The 16,777-nt window shown below is 37.3% G+C and overlaps 1 protein-coding gene across 3 annotated transcripts in view; it reads left to right on the forward strand.

Annotated features, from left to right (window-relative positions):
* The window catches only part of PTPN21 (protein tyrosine phosphatase non-receptor type 21), a 71,182-nt gene that overhangs the window by 22,171 nt on the left and 32,234 nt on the right, over positions 1 to 16,777 (forward strand). For all 3 annotated transcript variants that reach the window (XR_014326713.1, XM_082853637.1, XM_082853638.1), the window contains 6 exons: positions 6,896 to 7,065; positions 10,515 to 10,612; positions 11,851 to 11,918; positions 12,715 to 12,785; positions 14,810 to 14,897; positions 15,287 to 15,375. Coding sequence is in view for 2 of the 3 variants with exons in the window: in XM_082853637.1 (XP_082709763.1) it covers positions 6,896 to 7,065; positions 10,515 to 10,612; positions 11,851 to 11,918; positions 12,715 to 12,785; positions 14,810 to 14,897; positions 15,287 to 15,375 (584 nt within the window). In the remaining variant the exon portion in view is untranslated. The remainder of the gene's footprint in view (positions 1 to 6,895; positions 7,066 to 10,514; positions 10,613 to 11,850; positions 11,919 to 12,714; positions 12,786 to 14,809; positions 14,898 to 15,286; positions 15,376 to 16,777) is intronic.

The raw sequence follows: 16,777 nt of genomic DNA on the forward strand, positions 1-16,777 counted from the left end.
AACAATGGTTGTTATTAAATACATGACTAATTAATGTTTAGAGTTATTTGTTCCTTTGAAAAATAACTCCAGGCTACTTTGCCTTTGTAATTCTTTCTAACTTCCTTTGAAAGGGTTTTTGTTTGTATGTGTTCTCTCTTGGTGAAACAGTGTTAGCCATCACTTCCTGCTGCTGCCAACATGCTACTTAACAAGTCTTTCCCCTTTGTCTTTTTTTTTTTTTTTTTTGGCTGCACTGCAGGCTTATGGGATCTTAGTTCCTCAACCAGGGATCGAACCCAGGCCCAGGGCAGTGAAAGTACACAGAATCCTAAACACTGGACTGCCAGGGGATTTCAGTAATTTGTCATCTTTTAATCTGCTTTTAATTGGATAACCAGATTACTAAACTCATTACAAGTATGTGTAAAATAAAATAAAAAAAAGTTCTGTAAAAGAGGAAGGAGAAATTTCTTCTTTGTCAAGGGCATATACTTTATTGCTTTGACAAATTTTTCATTACTCAAACACATTTTTGCTTATTCAGTGTTTTTCATTTATGTTCAGATAGTTGAGTTTGCCAGGTATTTGTCAAACTGTACAAAATCTTGACCTAAGTATAGATATTAGAAAGTAGAAAATATAATTAACCCGTAGCTAGGTTCATCTATTTCTGGTTCATTTTTTTCCCCTTAGACTTTTTCAAATACACTGAATATGATGTATTTAAACATCTAAAAATAAAGTTTTAAAATTGTGTATTTGATTTTGAGTGGTTCTGATCTTCAAAAATATCTTTTTTGAGATGAAATTCACACAACAGAAAGTTAACCATTTCAAAGTAAACAATTCAATGGCATTTAGTACATTCACAATACTACCTCTATCTAGTTCCAAAACAATTTTATTACCCTAAATGAAAATCCTCTTCCTATTAAGCAGTTACTCCCCATTCCTCCCTACTTCCACACCTCACAACCACCAGTTTACTTTCTGTCTCTATGGATTATCTATTCTGGATATTTCCTTTAAATGGAATTATACAACATGTGACCTTTTGTGACTGTCTTCTTTCACTTAGCATAATGTTTCTGAAGTCCATCCATGTTGTAACATGTGTCTACTTTTTAAAAAAATGATTGAATAATATTCCATTGTATGTATATTCCATAATTATCTTTTCATCTACTGATGGACATTTGGCTTGTTTCCACCTTTTGGCTACTGCAAACAGTCCTGCTATAAACATGTGTTTACATGTATTTGTTTGAGTGCCTGTTTTTAGTTCTTTCAGGAAAATATATAGGAGTGGAATTGCTGTGTCACATGGTAATTATATGTTTAATTTTTTGAGGAACTGCTAAATTGTTTTCCATAGCAGCTGAACCACTTTACATTCTTACCAGCAATATACAAGGGTTCCAATTTCTCCACTTCCTCAGCAACACTTATTTTCTGCTTTAAGTTATAGCCATCCTAATGGGTGTGGAATGGTATCTCATCGTGGTTCTGGGTTGGTTTTCACTACTGGTGATTGAGCATTTTTTCGTGTGTTTCTTGGCCGTTTGTTTGTGTTCTTTGGAGAAATATCGAAGTCCTTAGCCTGTTTTTAAAAATGAGTTGTGTGTCTTTTTGTTGTTGTGTGAGTTCTTTATATATTCTAGATTCTAGACCCTTATCAAATATATGATTTGGAAATATTTTCTCCCATTCTGTAGGTTGTCTTGTTGCTTTCTTGATTTGGTTCTTTGATGCACACAGTTTTAAATTTTGATGAAGTCAAATATGTTTTTCCCTTTGTTTCTCATACTTTTGGCATCATATCTAAGAATCTGTTTCCAAATTCAGGGTCATGAAAGTTTACTTCTATGTTTTCTTCTCAAGAGTTTTATGGTTTAGTCCTTACATTTAGGTCATTGATCCAGCTTGAGTTAATTTTTGTTTATGGTGTGAGGTCAGGGTCTAGCTTCATTCTTTTGATTGCGGATCTTTAATTGTCCCAGAACCATTTGTTGAAGAGACTGTTTTTTTCTCCGTTGAATAGTCTTGGTACTCTTGTTGAAAATCAGTTGACCATAGATACATGGATTTATTTCTGGACTCAGTTCTATGTCACTGATCTAAACGTCTCTCCTTATACTGGTATCTCATGTTTTGATTATGGTAGCTTAGTAGTAAGTTTTAAAATTAGAAAGTGTGAGTCTCCCAACTTTGTTCTTTTTTGATATTGTTTTGCCAATTTGGGTCCCCTTGCAGTTCACATGAATCTGAGGATTGGCTTTTCCATTTCTGTGAAAAAGGCTCTTGGAAGTTTGATACGGATTGCATTTGAATCTGTAGGTCACTTTGGGTAGTGTTGCCATCTTAACAATATTAAGTGTTCCAATCTGTGAACACAGAATATCTTTCCATTTAATTTCTTTCAGCAATGTTTTGTATTGTTCAGTATACACATCTTTTCACCTCCTTGGTTAAATTTATTTCTAGGTATTTTATTCTCTTGGATGCTATTATAAATGGAATTGTTTTCTTAATTTCCTTTTTGAATTTTCCGTTGCTGGTATATGGAATCCATACTGATTTCTGCATGTTGATCTTGAACCTTGCAACTTTGCTGAGTTTATTGGCTCTAGTAGTTTTGTTGTTGTTGTTTGTTTTTTTGGTAAGGGCTCTTTTGGGAGTTTTAAAAATATATAGGATCATGTCATCTGTGCATGGAGATGGTTTTACTTCTTACTTTTCCAGTTTGGACGCTTTTATTTCGTTTTCTTACCTAATTGCTTTGGCTAGAATTTCCAGTACAGTGTTGACTAGTGGTGTTGAATATGGGCATACTTGCCTTGTTCCTGATCTTAGGGGAGAAGCTTTCAATCTTTTACCATTCAGTGTGATGTTAGCTGGGGATTTTCATAAATGCTTTCAAGAAGTTCTCTTGTATTCCTTGTTTGAGTATTTTGATCATGAAAGAGTATTGGGTTTTGTCAAATGCTTTTTCTGTGTCAATTGAGATGGTTGTTTTTTTTCCCTTCATGTCAATAATATGTGACATTGATTGATTGTTTTATGTTGTACTCCTGGGTTGAGTCCCACTTGGTCATGATGTATAATCTTTTCAGTATACTGTTGGATTCAGTTTGCTAGTATTTTGTTGAGGATTTTTGCACCTATTGTTATAAGGGATATTGGTTTATAAATTTCTTTTATGGTGGTGTCTTTTGTCTGGCTTTGGTATCAGGATAATGCTGGCCTATAGAATGAGGAAGGAAATGTTCTCTACGTGTCTTTGATTCCCTCTCCCCCTTTGTTTTCTTTATGGATAGGTTTAAATTTTTTTGTGGGGGGAGAGAATTAATTATCCGGCTTCTCAAGGTTGTCATCCAAGACAAATACCCCAAAGTGGACTTATACAGAAAATTCTATGCCTGACGAAATTTAATTACAACATTTTATTGCTCAAACTCTATGTACTCATCTTAGAAACAAACCATATTATATTATAAAATCTCTGGAATCAGATGTTGTTATTTCAGTATGTATGTGTAGAAATTCTAAGAAAGCATTGAGTCCAAGGGTTATAATATTATGAGATTTTAGTTACTCATATGTATATAAACATTTCTTGGAGCAATTTTAGAAATATGATACCTCCTTGAAAGTATTTTTAAGATATAAACTTTATTTTGGCTAGCCTGAACTACCACTTAAGAGAGAACTTGAACACAGGGACAGGTACCAAAGCAAATACTTTACTACAACATAAAGTGGGTTAGTGTTCAAATGTCTAAAATCTTAGACTTTCCTATGACTAAAATAGCTAATCAATAAATAATTTGCCAAATCTATATTCAGCTGTTTGCACAAAGTTCTTGATACTCCTTTATAAGGTATATAATTTGTAAATAAAAAAGCTAATTATGATGCAATTTTACAAATGTACTTCTTGATTTTCTATCCATATGTGGCATAATAAATGCATTGCTATAATAAACAAACTTAGCAGATTTTTAAGAGTTTATTTCTTCTAGAATGTGCTTATTTTTAGAATGCCAGCAGATTATTCAGATATTTTTGTATATCATGATCAGTTCACAAAAGGTGCAGCCACAAATTATGTAATAAACCTATAGTTTTATAATTCTATTTAAATTTTTGTGTTTGGAGGATTCAGGCCCAACTAGATTTAAAGGGAAGAGTAATGTTTACAAAGAGTGTTTTTAAGACCTTTTAATTTTGATTAAAAGTGATATACTGTTATGACCAAAACAGTTTTAGATTCTAAAGAATATCCAGTCTTCTGTGTTTATGGCAAAAAATAAATATTTATTGAATTAAGTGCATAGCAGTTGTATGTTTTATAGACCAAACATGGTACATGCAGCCTAGTTCTAAAGTAGAACACAAAACATAAATACAATGAACAGAAATGTATTGTGTTGTAATCAATCCAAATAAATGTAATTAGAAAAGTTTTTTTTTGTCAGGGTCTTTAATCGATTTTGTTGGTGTTTAGCAGAGTGGGTGAAACTAAATCATCTTTTATAAATATAGTGGTTTTCTAGTGGCAAAATGCATTCATATGTGTTTCACATTTAGGTCTCATGATGGAGTTATGAGGGAGGTATTACCTTATTTTACACTTGAGAAAACCGAATTGTACTGATTGACTTTTCCACTTCACAGTGAGCAATTGGAAATTAAACCCAGGACTTTGGACTTTTAGCAACATCTTCTTTCTGTTACCAGATTTTTCTTTTCTGTAAGTTGCAGTTCAGAAGAAAGAAGGAATAGGAATAGTACCTGTTTTCCAAAAATGTGATACTATTCTTTTCCTACAGGTAACATATAATTTATTTTATAAACATAATCATAACTTCAGAAAATAACAACAGTAGGACTCAGACTTTGTGCTGTATTACAGTGTGTTTGGATTTTCAAAAATAATGATCTCCACACAGCTTTTCAAGGATAGGTTGTTCATATGACTATCTCCTACATAACACTGGAGGGGGGCGGTGTGCTGTAGTGCAGTGATTTTCAAACTTTAAAGGGTACGAGAATTACTTGAGAGTTTAATAGCTCTGTAGGGCTCACTGCTCTCCAGGTAATTCTGGTAGAGGTGGTCCAAGGACAGCACTTGGAGAAACACTGGTTTTAGAGTTTAACACACACAACAAGTATCTATTTGATAAGGTAATGGGGGTGATTTAATCTATGATATTGTTCTAGTTCTTGGAACAGAACCTGGTCCAACATAGTAGATGTCCAAAATATTCCATTCGTATGTGATGACTTGGGTGGCAACTGAGAAGCAGGAGAATATTCATTCTTTCATTCAAAATTTACTGAATTCCTGCACTATTCTAGCTGTTTGTGTATAAAGGGAAAATGGATACATTCCTCACTCTTGTTGAGTTTCTTTGATTAATAGACTCATTTTAAAGGTATGGTTCTTTCTTTGTAAAAACTTGTAAGATGATATTATTAATATTGAGGACATGTTTTGTTTTGTTTTGTTTTGTTTTTTGCGGTACGGGCCTCTCACTGTTGTGGCCTCTCCCGTTGCGGAGCACAGGCTCCAGACGTGCAGGCCCAGCGGCCGTGGCTCACAGGTCCAGCCGCTCCGCGGCATGTGGGATCTTCCCAGACCGGGGCACGAACCTGTGTCCCCTGCATTGGCAGGCGGACTCTCAACCACTGCACCACCAGGGAAGCCCCCCGAGGACATGTTTGAGTATTGAGGTCACTTTTTCTCTGTAAATTAAAAACTCATTTTTTTGAGGATTACAGGTTAAAGAAATGGTGTGAGTGTTAGTTCTTGTTTTATTGTTGCTCTAAAGCTATATTATCCAGTATAATGGCCACTAGATGTTTGCGGTTATTTAAGTCAGTTAAAATTAAGTAACATTGGGGATTTGGTGCCTCAGCTGCACTAGCCACATTTCAAGTCCCCAGTAGCCACATGTGTGTTATACTGGAGAGTGCAGATACAGAGCAGTCCCATCATCGTAGGAAGTTCTATTTGACAGTGTTACTCTAAGAATCTAGAACAAAGCAGTGATTTTTCCATTGCCTTGATCTGTAAATGGATTTTTGAGGTAAATATTAGCAGTGGCCTGGGGCTGTCATTTCAACCCTTAAGTGCATTAGCACTTTTTCAGGTGGACGAGGCCCAGGGTTAGGATTGATTTACTAGAACAGTTTATTACACAGCAACTAAGATTTGAATGCTCATATCTGGGCATTTTTCTTAAACCTCCGAGTAAGACACTTAAGTTATTTTACTGCTTTAGGTATATAGCTTTTCTCATGGTGTGTGTGTGTGTGTGTGTGTGTGTGTGTGTGTGTATTTACCTCCACAGCATTACAGTTGCTTAAATTTGTACCTAGTGAACTTTGCAGGGGGCAAAGAAAAGTTGCAATTACATCTTTATTACTAGAATTTTTGGTATTTACATGAAATAATTTATTCATAGATGCCAAATTTGAGCGTAGTGACAAGTTGGATTAACACTAGTCAGAATTCAACTAGGTCAAACCCCAGTTATGCTTATTATAAAATATTAATTACGGTAATGTAGTATTTTGATAATTTAAAAACTAAACATTTTACGTTTTTTTGTTGAACTTATGTAAAATCCTGTAGCACCTCCTGCATTCTGATGTCTAGACATTTTTCTATGCAGGGTTCAAGAAACAGTCTGCAAGCGTAACCGACTTTTCGCCTCTATTTCCTGAATGAGTATCTAGATAGAGATAGGTCTTGCCTCCTTTTTTTTTCCCCCCTTCGGCTTTTGCTGTGGTCCCTTTCTGAGAAGAGAAGCAATAGGAGACGGTCACTTGGTCCCAGGTCATGGATTAGAGCAATTAAATCCTTTTGTACATTTCTGCTTCCTTCAGTGATTCTCCCTCTTTCCAGATCACTTACTTCAGCCTCTGGTACTACAACAAGCAAAACCAGCGCCGGTGGGTAGATTTGGAAAAACCTCTAAAGAAGCAGCTGGATAAATATGCATTGGAACCTACCGTCTATTTTGGAGTGGTGTTTTATGTGCCTTCAGTTTCACAGCTGCAGCAGGAGATTACCAGGTAAGAAATAATGTGCTGTTTGTTTCTAGGAAATCCAGTGAAATTAAAAAGGTGAAATTAAGGTTGGAGTCAGAAGATAAGGCTAAACTTTGCCCTCTCGCCCCTGCATTTTTAGCCTCAGTATTACGTGGAGGTGCTGGTATGTGGTGTGTCACAGTGCTTTACTGCATGTTGCATGAGTTATGGGTTCACTGGGTATGAAGGAATGATTCAAAGGAAAAATGATGTTTTTACCCTGGCTGTGAACTCTTCTTGTAGTGATGTCACCTTTAATGTTTTTGTTGAGTTTTTTCTGACCTTTGTAACAATGAAATGAGAGAGGAGATTTAAAAAAAATTGTCACAAAATCTGCGTTTACTCCTCAAGGAAATGTGTAGAAGGGTCCTTCTAATTCTGACACCAGTAGCCATAGTATTCTGTACATAGGTGTGGGGCAAAGGGGAGGTGGGGGAGGTGTTTGAGATCAGAAAAGTTTGGCCAATAAGTGCACTTAAAAGGGACAAAGGCAGCAAGGGTAGAATGTATTAAGGAGTGGGATAGAGGAACTAAATGTTCTTTTTTTTCTTGGCAATAACAAAAGAAAAAACAAGGGATCAAATTTGGATTCTTTTTTTTTAATTGAAGTACAGTTGATTTACAATGTTGTGTTAATTACTGCTGTACAGCAAAGTGATTCAGTTATATATACATATATATATATATATATATATATATATACACATTGTTTTTTTAATATTCTTTTCCGTTATGGTTTATCATAGGATATTGAATATAGTTTTCTGTGCTATACAGTAGGACCTTTTTGTTTATACCAAATTTGGATTCTTGAGCCTGCCTTTCACATTCTTCAAAATCCACCATTACCTTATCTTTTTAACCCCATTTAACATTACTTTCGAGCCAAGCTGGACTACTTCTAGTGTGCTGAACATGCTGCATGCCTTTTCACCTTTGTGTCCAAGACCTTCCTTTCATAAATATGGAATCCTGTTCATCTGATTTTAGTTCAAAAGGCACCTCATCCATAAAGCTTCTGTGGTCCCTCAGGGTGGAATGAGTTTTGCCTCCTCCAGACTATTCTAGAATTTGCTTGTACTTACGATGGCAGTTGTCACAGCCTTTCACTACAGTTATGTTTGTACGTGTCTTTTCCTTAGATTTTAAACCCATGTTTTCTTTAACTTTGCCTTTCGCATAATATCTAACACAATGCCTTGCAGATAGTAAGAACCTGGTACTGCCCTGTGTTTGTGGAATATTCTTTTTAAGTACTGAGTTCAGAGTTAATTTTTGGAAGAAGGTGGATAACCAAAGAAGCTAGAAACAGGTTGTAGGGTTAAGCATGAGCTGGCTATAAAACAGATCTGAGACATAAATATTGAAGAGAGAAGTAGAAGCCAGGAGGAATAAACAGTGACTGACCACTTTGACTCATTTATTTAAACATTTATTGAAGATATAATACGGTATGTGAGAATTATATTGGTTACTGTGGGAGATGAATATATAAATGCATATGCTTTACTCTTACTCTGGAGGAGTTGCTCACAATCTGGTAGAACTGACAGTCTATGTAAATGAACAATTACAGTATATTATGATAATACATGCTTTAATTAAAGCACTGGATTCCTAGGGGTGGGATGTGGGGAACATGAACAGGGTGTAAAGAAGTTGACTTTTCACTTGACTTTACAAGGAATTTTCTAGTTAGAGGGAGTAGCTTGTGCAAAGTGGGGGGATAGTAAAAGCAACTGATGTTTTCAGGAAATTTCAGACATTACTTCGAGGGGAGAACGGAGACTTGAAAAAAGGAATGTCCTAGTCATAAAGTCATAGATCAACAGGGGCAGACATTTTTGAATTTTAATGGATGGGAATGATGAAATGTGCATTTTACAAAGCGCCCATCATGGAAGGTAGATTATAGGTGACAAGACTATAGGCAGGAGACCAGTTAGGAATGTATATGCCATAATCTAGGCATTAGTCGAGAGGGTGGACCTGCTTTCCAGTGATTTGATTTAAGGAAAGAACCAAGAATATTTAGAGTGGAATATGTGGACAGCATATTCAATAGATAGACTTCTTTAGGTGTTTGAAAGGAGCTGCCTGGGAGAATGTTTCAAGGTTTCTTCTTTGACAAGATCTCAGAGCTACCAGCATTCTATTTGCTGATTGAGGGAAGTCTGGGGGTTCTACTAGCAGGTGGAAGGGGATAAGTGGGATCTAAATCCTTGTTTAAAAGGATGGTGTTCTGGTCAAGCTTTTTGGTAACAAAGAATGGAAACCTCAAAGGTAGCTAAAATAGGATGATGTAAGGACATATGAAATGATTAAAAGGGTGGGCTCTCAGGGGAATTCAAATGTGAACTGTAACTGGGTTGAACTTCACAGATGTCAAACCTGGAAGAGATTCTGGATTCAAGATGGTTCTATAGACCGTATTGGCAGAGAGTTGCTGGACCTTCGTTCAACACCGTATCCCCAGCATCTAGAACAATGCTTGATGCATAGTAGGCCCTAGTAATTACCTAAGTGAAAAAATAAGAGGAAGGCAGAATAAATCTTCACTATAGAGCTTATGGAAATGGAGAAGTGGTACAGATGAAATACCGCTGGCTGGCTGAAAGTAGATGATTGCTGATAATAGTATCAGTTGTTTATTAAGTACCAGCTATGTTCTAGTATTATGCCGAGAGCTTTACATATATTCCTTGATATGTTCAGCCTTGTGAAGGGGTGACAGTGCCCTCATTTTACTAGAGATAACTTAAACCCACAGATTATGACTTGCCCAAGTTCATGCAAACTGCTAAATCAGAGATCTGGAATTTAACCTAGGTCTGCTGGACTAAAGCTTGTGCTGGTAACTAATACCCTATATATTGACAACATAAACAGAAGTAAACTCACATCCCAAGAATATTAAGAAAGCATTTTAGAAACTATTCTTTTTGGTATTTCATCAAAGAATATTTTAATATAAGGCTGGTCTGAAATGTCCGGAACCATTTTTTTTCTGGCTTTACTCTCCAGGGCTAGGAAAGTCTTACATCACCAAGTTACGAGTCAGTTTCTAAAGTAAAAATTGGCCATTGATTCTCTATGTCGCCAACAAAAAAGAACAAAACTTAGAGACTTTTACAGGGTATAAGACAGATGACCAGCTGTCTTCTCGATGGTTGTAGCTTGTAGCTTTCAAATAACTACAATTAAGGATAAGTGACTCAATAAATTGATTATATTGTGTGTGTGTGTGTGTGTGTGTGTGTGTGTGTGTGTCGGTATAGATATGGTCAAGGATGTGCCTGTCGTTCTTCGAAATCATCTGAGCTTAAGGTTTTGGCTAGGTTATGCTCCTCTACCAAATTATGATAAAATGCATTGTGTCTCACGTGGAGGTAATACTGATATTGACTTTTAAAAATTGACCTTTTTTTTAATAGGTATCAGTATTATCTGCAGCTGAAGAAGGATATCTTGGAAGGAAACATTCCTTGTACATTAGAACAAGCAATTCAGCTAGCAGGCTTGGCTGTTCAAGGTAAATAATGGCACTTGATCATATAATAGATCTATCAGATTAAAATGTATGTTAAACAGAAACAGCAAGGGATTCTTAAAGTAACTGACTTTATAGAAAATAACTACTATAAAGTAGTTTTTTATATTAGTGGAATATTCTGTTATCTAAGGGGCTTCCTTGTGGGGAAAAAAATGAGTTTGGATTACTTCAGTGAAATACGAGGCTGCTGGAAGGTTAAGCATGTTACGTCAACAGAGCGCACAGACCAAAAATAGAGAGGAAATACACACATATGCACACACATGTATAGCATTTAATAAGCTGTGTATTCCTTTAGTTCAGGAACTTGATCGGCTGCTAGCTAATATTTTCAGAAGAAAGATCAATGTGGTTGATGAGGTTACGTTCGCTTATACTCTAAGCGTACGTCATTTGTTTGGTTTCTCAGTTGTCCTAGGTTATAGAACATCGTCAATCATAATAGATAGTTCTGCATTTCACAAGTATTTTTGAATTAACTGTCATTTTTCACGTCTAATCTATATGTATTTACATGTATGTAATATACTTTGGAAAGACTTCTGATGGGGCATTATTTCAAATGATAACTGGCATTTACTCTTGGGAATTGAAATTTAATCAGAAGAATCATTAATAAAGTTCCATCAGATATTAGCAGGCATGGAGACATATGTCATTTCTAGACAAATAAATGCCTGATACACATGGCGCCACATTCCTGTTCAAGGTACTTTGAAGCTTCCTAAGTGTCGTCTTTGGCTTTAAGAGTTAGTTTTTCCTAAGCTTTTTGCTGAACTATCAATGTTTTGAACAATTAAAAATTTCTAAACAAATACATCTTGCTGTAACATATTCAGATGATCTAGTTCCTTTCCCTAGAGATAATCACTACCATGAATGGTTTGGTTTCTTCCTGACATTTTTCTGTGCATAAGTAAGCATACAGGATTACAAAGTAGGTTTTGTTTGTTTTTTAATGACAAAAAAAGAGATGGTTTATATATAGTCTGTAACTTGGCTTTTTTCACTTTATTAAAAGGCATTTTTTCCAAGTCAAGACACATGAATCTACCTAATTAATGTTTTTAAAAAGGTATACACTTTATAAGCTATAAGGCAAATTTGACTTCTAAATCATAAGCACACCATCTTTATACTGCATATTGAATTTAGTTCTGCAAGTTTTGCTTCCAGTTAAGCATAACTGACATGTGAATATTTGTCATTTTATATAGCTGATTTTGGTGACTTTGATCAGTATGAATCCCAGGACTTTCTTCAGAAATTTGCCTTGCTTCCTGTGGTAAGAATTCTTTTGACATTGGGCCTTTTTAAAAACAATTTATTTCCATACCCTTAATATTCCCTGAAATGAAGTCCATATAGTAGACTTACTAGGCGGGAATAGAGTTTAAAAAATCAATTTCCTCTTATAAACAGCTCAAGTGTAAATGCTTTGCCTGTTGTCTTCTGGTCCTTGTAAACCCACAGAAACAGAAGGGCCTGTGGTCATTGGACTGCAGCCAGAGAAATTCATTTTGTGTTTGGCTGTGAGTCTAAAGAGAGGGACAGATTTCCAACTTCTGTGGAACCACATAGAGGTTTTGCTTTTAACTGAAGGCCCAAAACCTGACAGAGTTATGTTGAAATGGATTTGGTTTCTCATCAGCAAATTAAAGAGTAGATGACAAAAAGATACTGCCTTCTACAGTTTAAAGTCACTACTGATGGAACTGACAGGGAAACTGTGTGTCGGAACAACTACGGGAGGTGGTACGCTCTTCCGAGCGTCTACACAACCAGCCAGGGAATGCACAAGGTGTTATGTGCTGGGCTTGGAACTGGCTGATGACGTTACCAAACTGAAATAACTCATCTGAAACTTTCTCTGGGATGAACTGAGAAGGCAGGGCAAGTGTTTTGGCTCCTGAGCAGAAGCCACGTAATTCCTTAGAAAGATCATGATTATGTCCTTAAGCAAAGCTCGCACACATTAACACTAGCCCTGGTTTTGCCTGCTGGTGGCAAGAGTCAGTAACGTTCCTTCTAAGAAATTTGGGTGATTTGTTTGCATACTTACTGCAGTATGTTTTTTCCAGGAGTGGTTACAAGATGAAAAAGTATTGGAAGAAGCAACCCAAAAAGTGGCCTTACTGCATCAGAAATACAGGTAACGCTGAGAAGGGGAAATAGGTTAGAACTAATGCCTGTTTGAATTTGAACCATGCATCGACACCATTAAATTTGGAACTTTACTACTGCTGCTGCTACTACTGCTAGTTACCAGGAGCCAACCTTTGCAGAGCTCTCACAGCGTGCCAAGTGTTCTTATGAGCACTTACCCGTATTAACTCATTTATTATTTATTTTTTATCATTGATGAAACTGAGGAGGTGGAAAGCTGCAGTCACTGAAGGATGACAGTTCTTCATCCCATGTCTTAAAGGTTTTGGTGGTGACTCAGTCCTGTGTAGGTTAATGCAAGATTAGGGAGACGTGTTTTCTTTTGTGATGTGGCAGATGTGATGTTTTCTTTTGTGTCCGCCCCCCTAGTCCCCCACCTTACACCTTTGGAAGCTGTGTTTCTGTCCTCTGGGGGAGCTCTGCTGAGAGCTGTGGTGCTTATTGCCCTGACCCCTGCTTCTGGGCAGAAAGTGACTTTCTTTGAGAGTGAATCTGTATGTGTTGTCCAAAAACCCTGTCCTAGAGAATGCTAGGTTTTATTCTAAACCAAATACCACGCAGTTCCAAGTACTTTATATATCATTAAATTCTTATAACCATTCTTTAAGGTAAATGTTACTATCTCCTTACAGATTGGGAAAATCAAGCTCACAAAGACTAAATAACTTGCCCAAAGTTACATGTGGTAGAGGTGGGATCTGAACCCAGGTCTGTCTAAGTATAACCTATTATTCACCCCCTCCCATTAAAAATAACCTTTTGCCTTTAATCTGTCCCCACTCAAATCCATACAGTCACTCACAAAAGATTAATCTTCCTAAAATATCACTTTTGACTTGTCTCCCCTCTTCTCCTCAAATGTTCATGAATCTCTTCTTGCTTTCCCCCAGCCTAAGTTCATTACCCCTGGGATTAAAGGCTTCCCACAAGTTGGTTAAATCCTGCCATTCCAGCTTTACCTTCTGCTGTCCAAATGAACCTTTTTTTTTTTCAGCATAATTAACCCCTCAGGCACACATCACTCTATCTTTTGTTATTTTCACTCATTCATTTGTGCATCTCCTGAAAAGATAGTTTAGTGCTGTTATTCCGTATGAGGCAGAGTGCTCAATGCTGTGGCACAAAGATAAATAGAACAATGATCTGCCATCAAAGAATGTATTCCCTGCTTTGGCATCTTAAGGGATAGGCAGGACAGCCCATGGTAATAGTAATAGTGATACTGATAATGGGTACGGGGGAGAGGTGTGCACAGAATGTGGTGGTTCTACCCAGAGCAAGGGCATCTGATTTAGACTCAGGGCAGTCACAGAAGGTGACAAAGAAGGAGTGACATGTAGGCTGAGTCTTGAAGGGTATTAGGGACTGACCAGGTACACAAGCGGGTGATAGGTATACCAGGAAGCGGGATTAGCATGTACAAAGGCCCGGAGGCATGAGGGAATGTGGTATATTCAAAGAAATGCTGCATTTGGGATGGTCGCAGTGTGGGGTGCCTTGTGGGTGTGGGAGAGCAGCAGAAGATGAGGCTGGAGAGGCACATGTCCATGCAGTTGAGTGCCTTCCTACCTACACATCCATTCTTGTAATTCTGTCACCGGAGCTAAGAAGGATTTCCATCTTCTAACCCTTACTTGCAGCACTTACCGTTTGCAATTTAGCACACAGTGCTTAGTATTGCCTGATACTTTGGTGGTTTAGAAAGAATTCTAGCTTTCACTGAAGATTTTTTTAGGTGGTGGTTTTATTTCCTGCCTTTCCCCTTACCTGCCTAAAGTACAAGGGGTAGGATCTTACATAACTAACCCTCAGCATTCAGCACAGTGCTTTTGCATGCAGTCGGTTTTCAGTAAATACTGATGCATTGATATAACTAATCACAGATGCTTAGAAACTTGAAATGTTTCTACTGTTTTATGACAAATTGATATGTAGTTTTTTTACAAAAGCTTTTCGTAAAAAATTTTTTTAGTTTTGTGAACAATCTGACTAACTTCTTGTGGGTTGCAGAGGGCTGACAGCTCCTGATGCTGAAATGCTATACATGCAGGAGATAGAGAGAATGGACGGCTATGGAGAAGAGAGCTACCCTGCCAAGGTAAGCGTGGCACGAAGACTGGGCTTGCCAAAGGCATCTTAGTAATTCTGCCAGAAGAGCGGGGAAGCCCAGGGTTGCCCTGCTGTGCAAAGGCCAAAGAAACGTAAAAGCTGAGGTCCTTGTGACCAAAATGTTGTAGTAAAACACATTCCTGTTTTGTGCTTTGTTCTTGGAAGTGCTCTTGAAATAGAGTTCCTTAAGGAGCCCAACTCTGTTTTCATATGTATTTACAAGATGGTAGGTACATTTATACCTTGCAGACTTTTTGCCTTCAGCATAGGTCTTCTGAACATTTCCTATCTGGGACACAAGCGTAGGGAAGTAGGTGTGGTCATTGTGGTTCTTATGCATCTGCTGCCCGAGTTTCCTTTTCCGCTTTCTCCTCTTAGGATAGCCAAGGCAGCGACATATCCATCGGAGCGTGTCTCGAAGGTATCTTTGTGAAACATAAGAATGGAAGGCCTCCTGTGATATTTAGGTATTTTTCTTACATCTTTCTGTGCACTTTCTGTGGCTCCTGTTGGTGATATTTTTTAGTACCTGCGCTAGTTATATTACTCACAAGTAAATCTCTCCCAAGGCCTCACTAGAACATGGAAATATGCCCTCCCTAGAATAAAATAGCACCTGACTGCAATGGTTCTTTTTATAAGATACTTTCTTCAAACCAAATTGTAGAAAATAGTGCTTGTAACGATGGCCTGCTTATGAAGTGCTTAAAAATGTGTGACCCTTTTCTTACCATATGAAGGTCATTCTTTGTCTTGGTGTGAATTTTTCATTTGAGCTCTGGTTTCCAGGGCTATTTCTTGTGGAAACTCTAGGCCTTTCTCTGATTCTAGTTTGTACCAAAATTCCTAAAATACCAACATCTAAAGAAATTTCAATTACTTCTTATAATGTTGGTTTTTCTTTTCTTGATTATAAAAAAGTGATACTATCCATTTGTGGAGATCTTGGAATGTATCTAGTAAGAAGGACAGAAAGGATATATAGCAATGTGCTAACAGTGGCTGGCTCTGAACAATGAGATTTCAGGTGATTTAAATTTCCTTTTCAGTATCCTTTGACCCTTCATTTCCTTTGCTTTACTGTCTTTTGGGCCCTGAATCCTCCACGGTGATTAGGACCACAGAGCGTGTACCCGGCTTGGGGAGTAGATCCCCACTCCTAGGCTGTACTGCACTGGGTCAGGTGGCTCCTGTTTGGCGATTGCTCTCATGTCCCCAAGCTGCTCATCGTCTTCCGGACATGCTGAGCTGCAGGGTAGGGGGTAGAAATGGATCTGGCCTGCACCGGAAGGGCAGGGCCCTGACATTGGGAGACATCCCACCGGCTTCCTTTATCTCACTGGATAGGAAATTCTAAAATTGCCTTCTTTAATATGATGCTAATAATCTTTAGGTTTAACGGTTAAGCACCAAATTACTACAAATGAATTTTATTTTAAATTTAAATAAATCTAATATAATGGAGAAGGATAAAGAGGGATAGATTTTGTTCTTCCAGACCTATTTTTACCTTTTATAAAATTATACAGTTACGTAATAAAATGGAATATTAATATATAAAATCTGAACGTGGTAAAATAGAGTTAGAAAGTTCCATATCGGAGTTTGAATCCTGGTGAACACACCCAGAATAGTTCACTCTTTGGATTGGAACTTTATCTTCACCCTGCACCACCAGCTTTTCAGAGCAGCTCTCCTCTAGTTTTGTGCCTTATTTTGCCCTGTATACCTGCAGAACTTAACAGTATTTGTCTGCTTCTGTGTTCTCTATCAGCCCTACCCTCCATCTATGCCCCTTTGAGGGAAGCACTGTCCCTTACTGATCTTAGTATCCTAGGACCTAACACAATTTCTGGTGTTATCATAGTG

The sequence above is a fragment of the Leucopleurus acutus genome (assembly GCF_964270905.1).
Source record: "Leucopleurus acutus genome assembly, chromosome: 1".
In the NCBI taxonomy this organism is placed as follows: domain Eukaryota; kingdom Metazoa; phylum Chordata; class Mammalia; order Artiodactyla; family Delphinidae; genus Leucopleurus; species Leucopleurus acutus.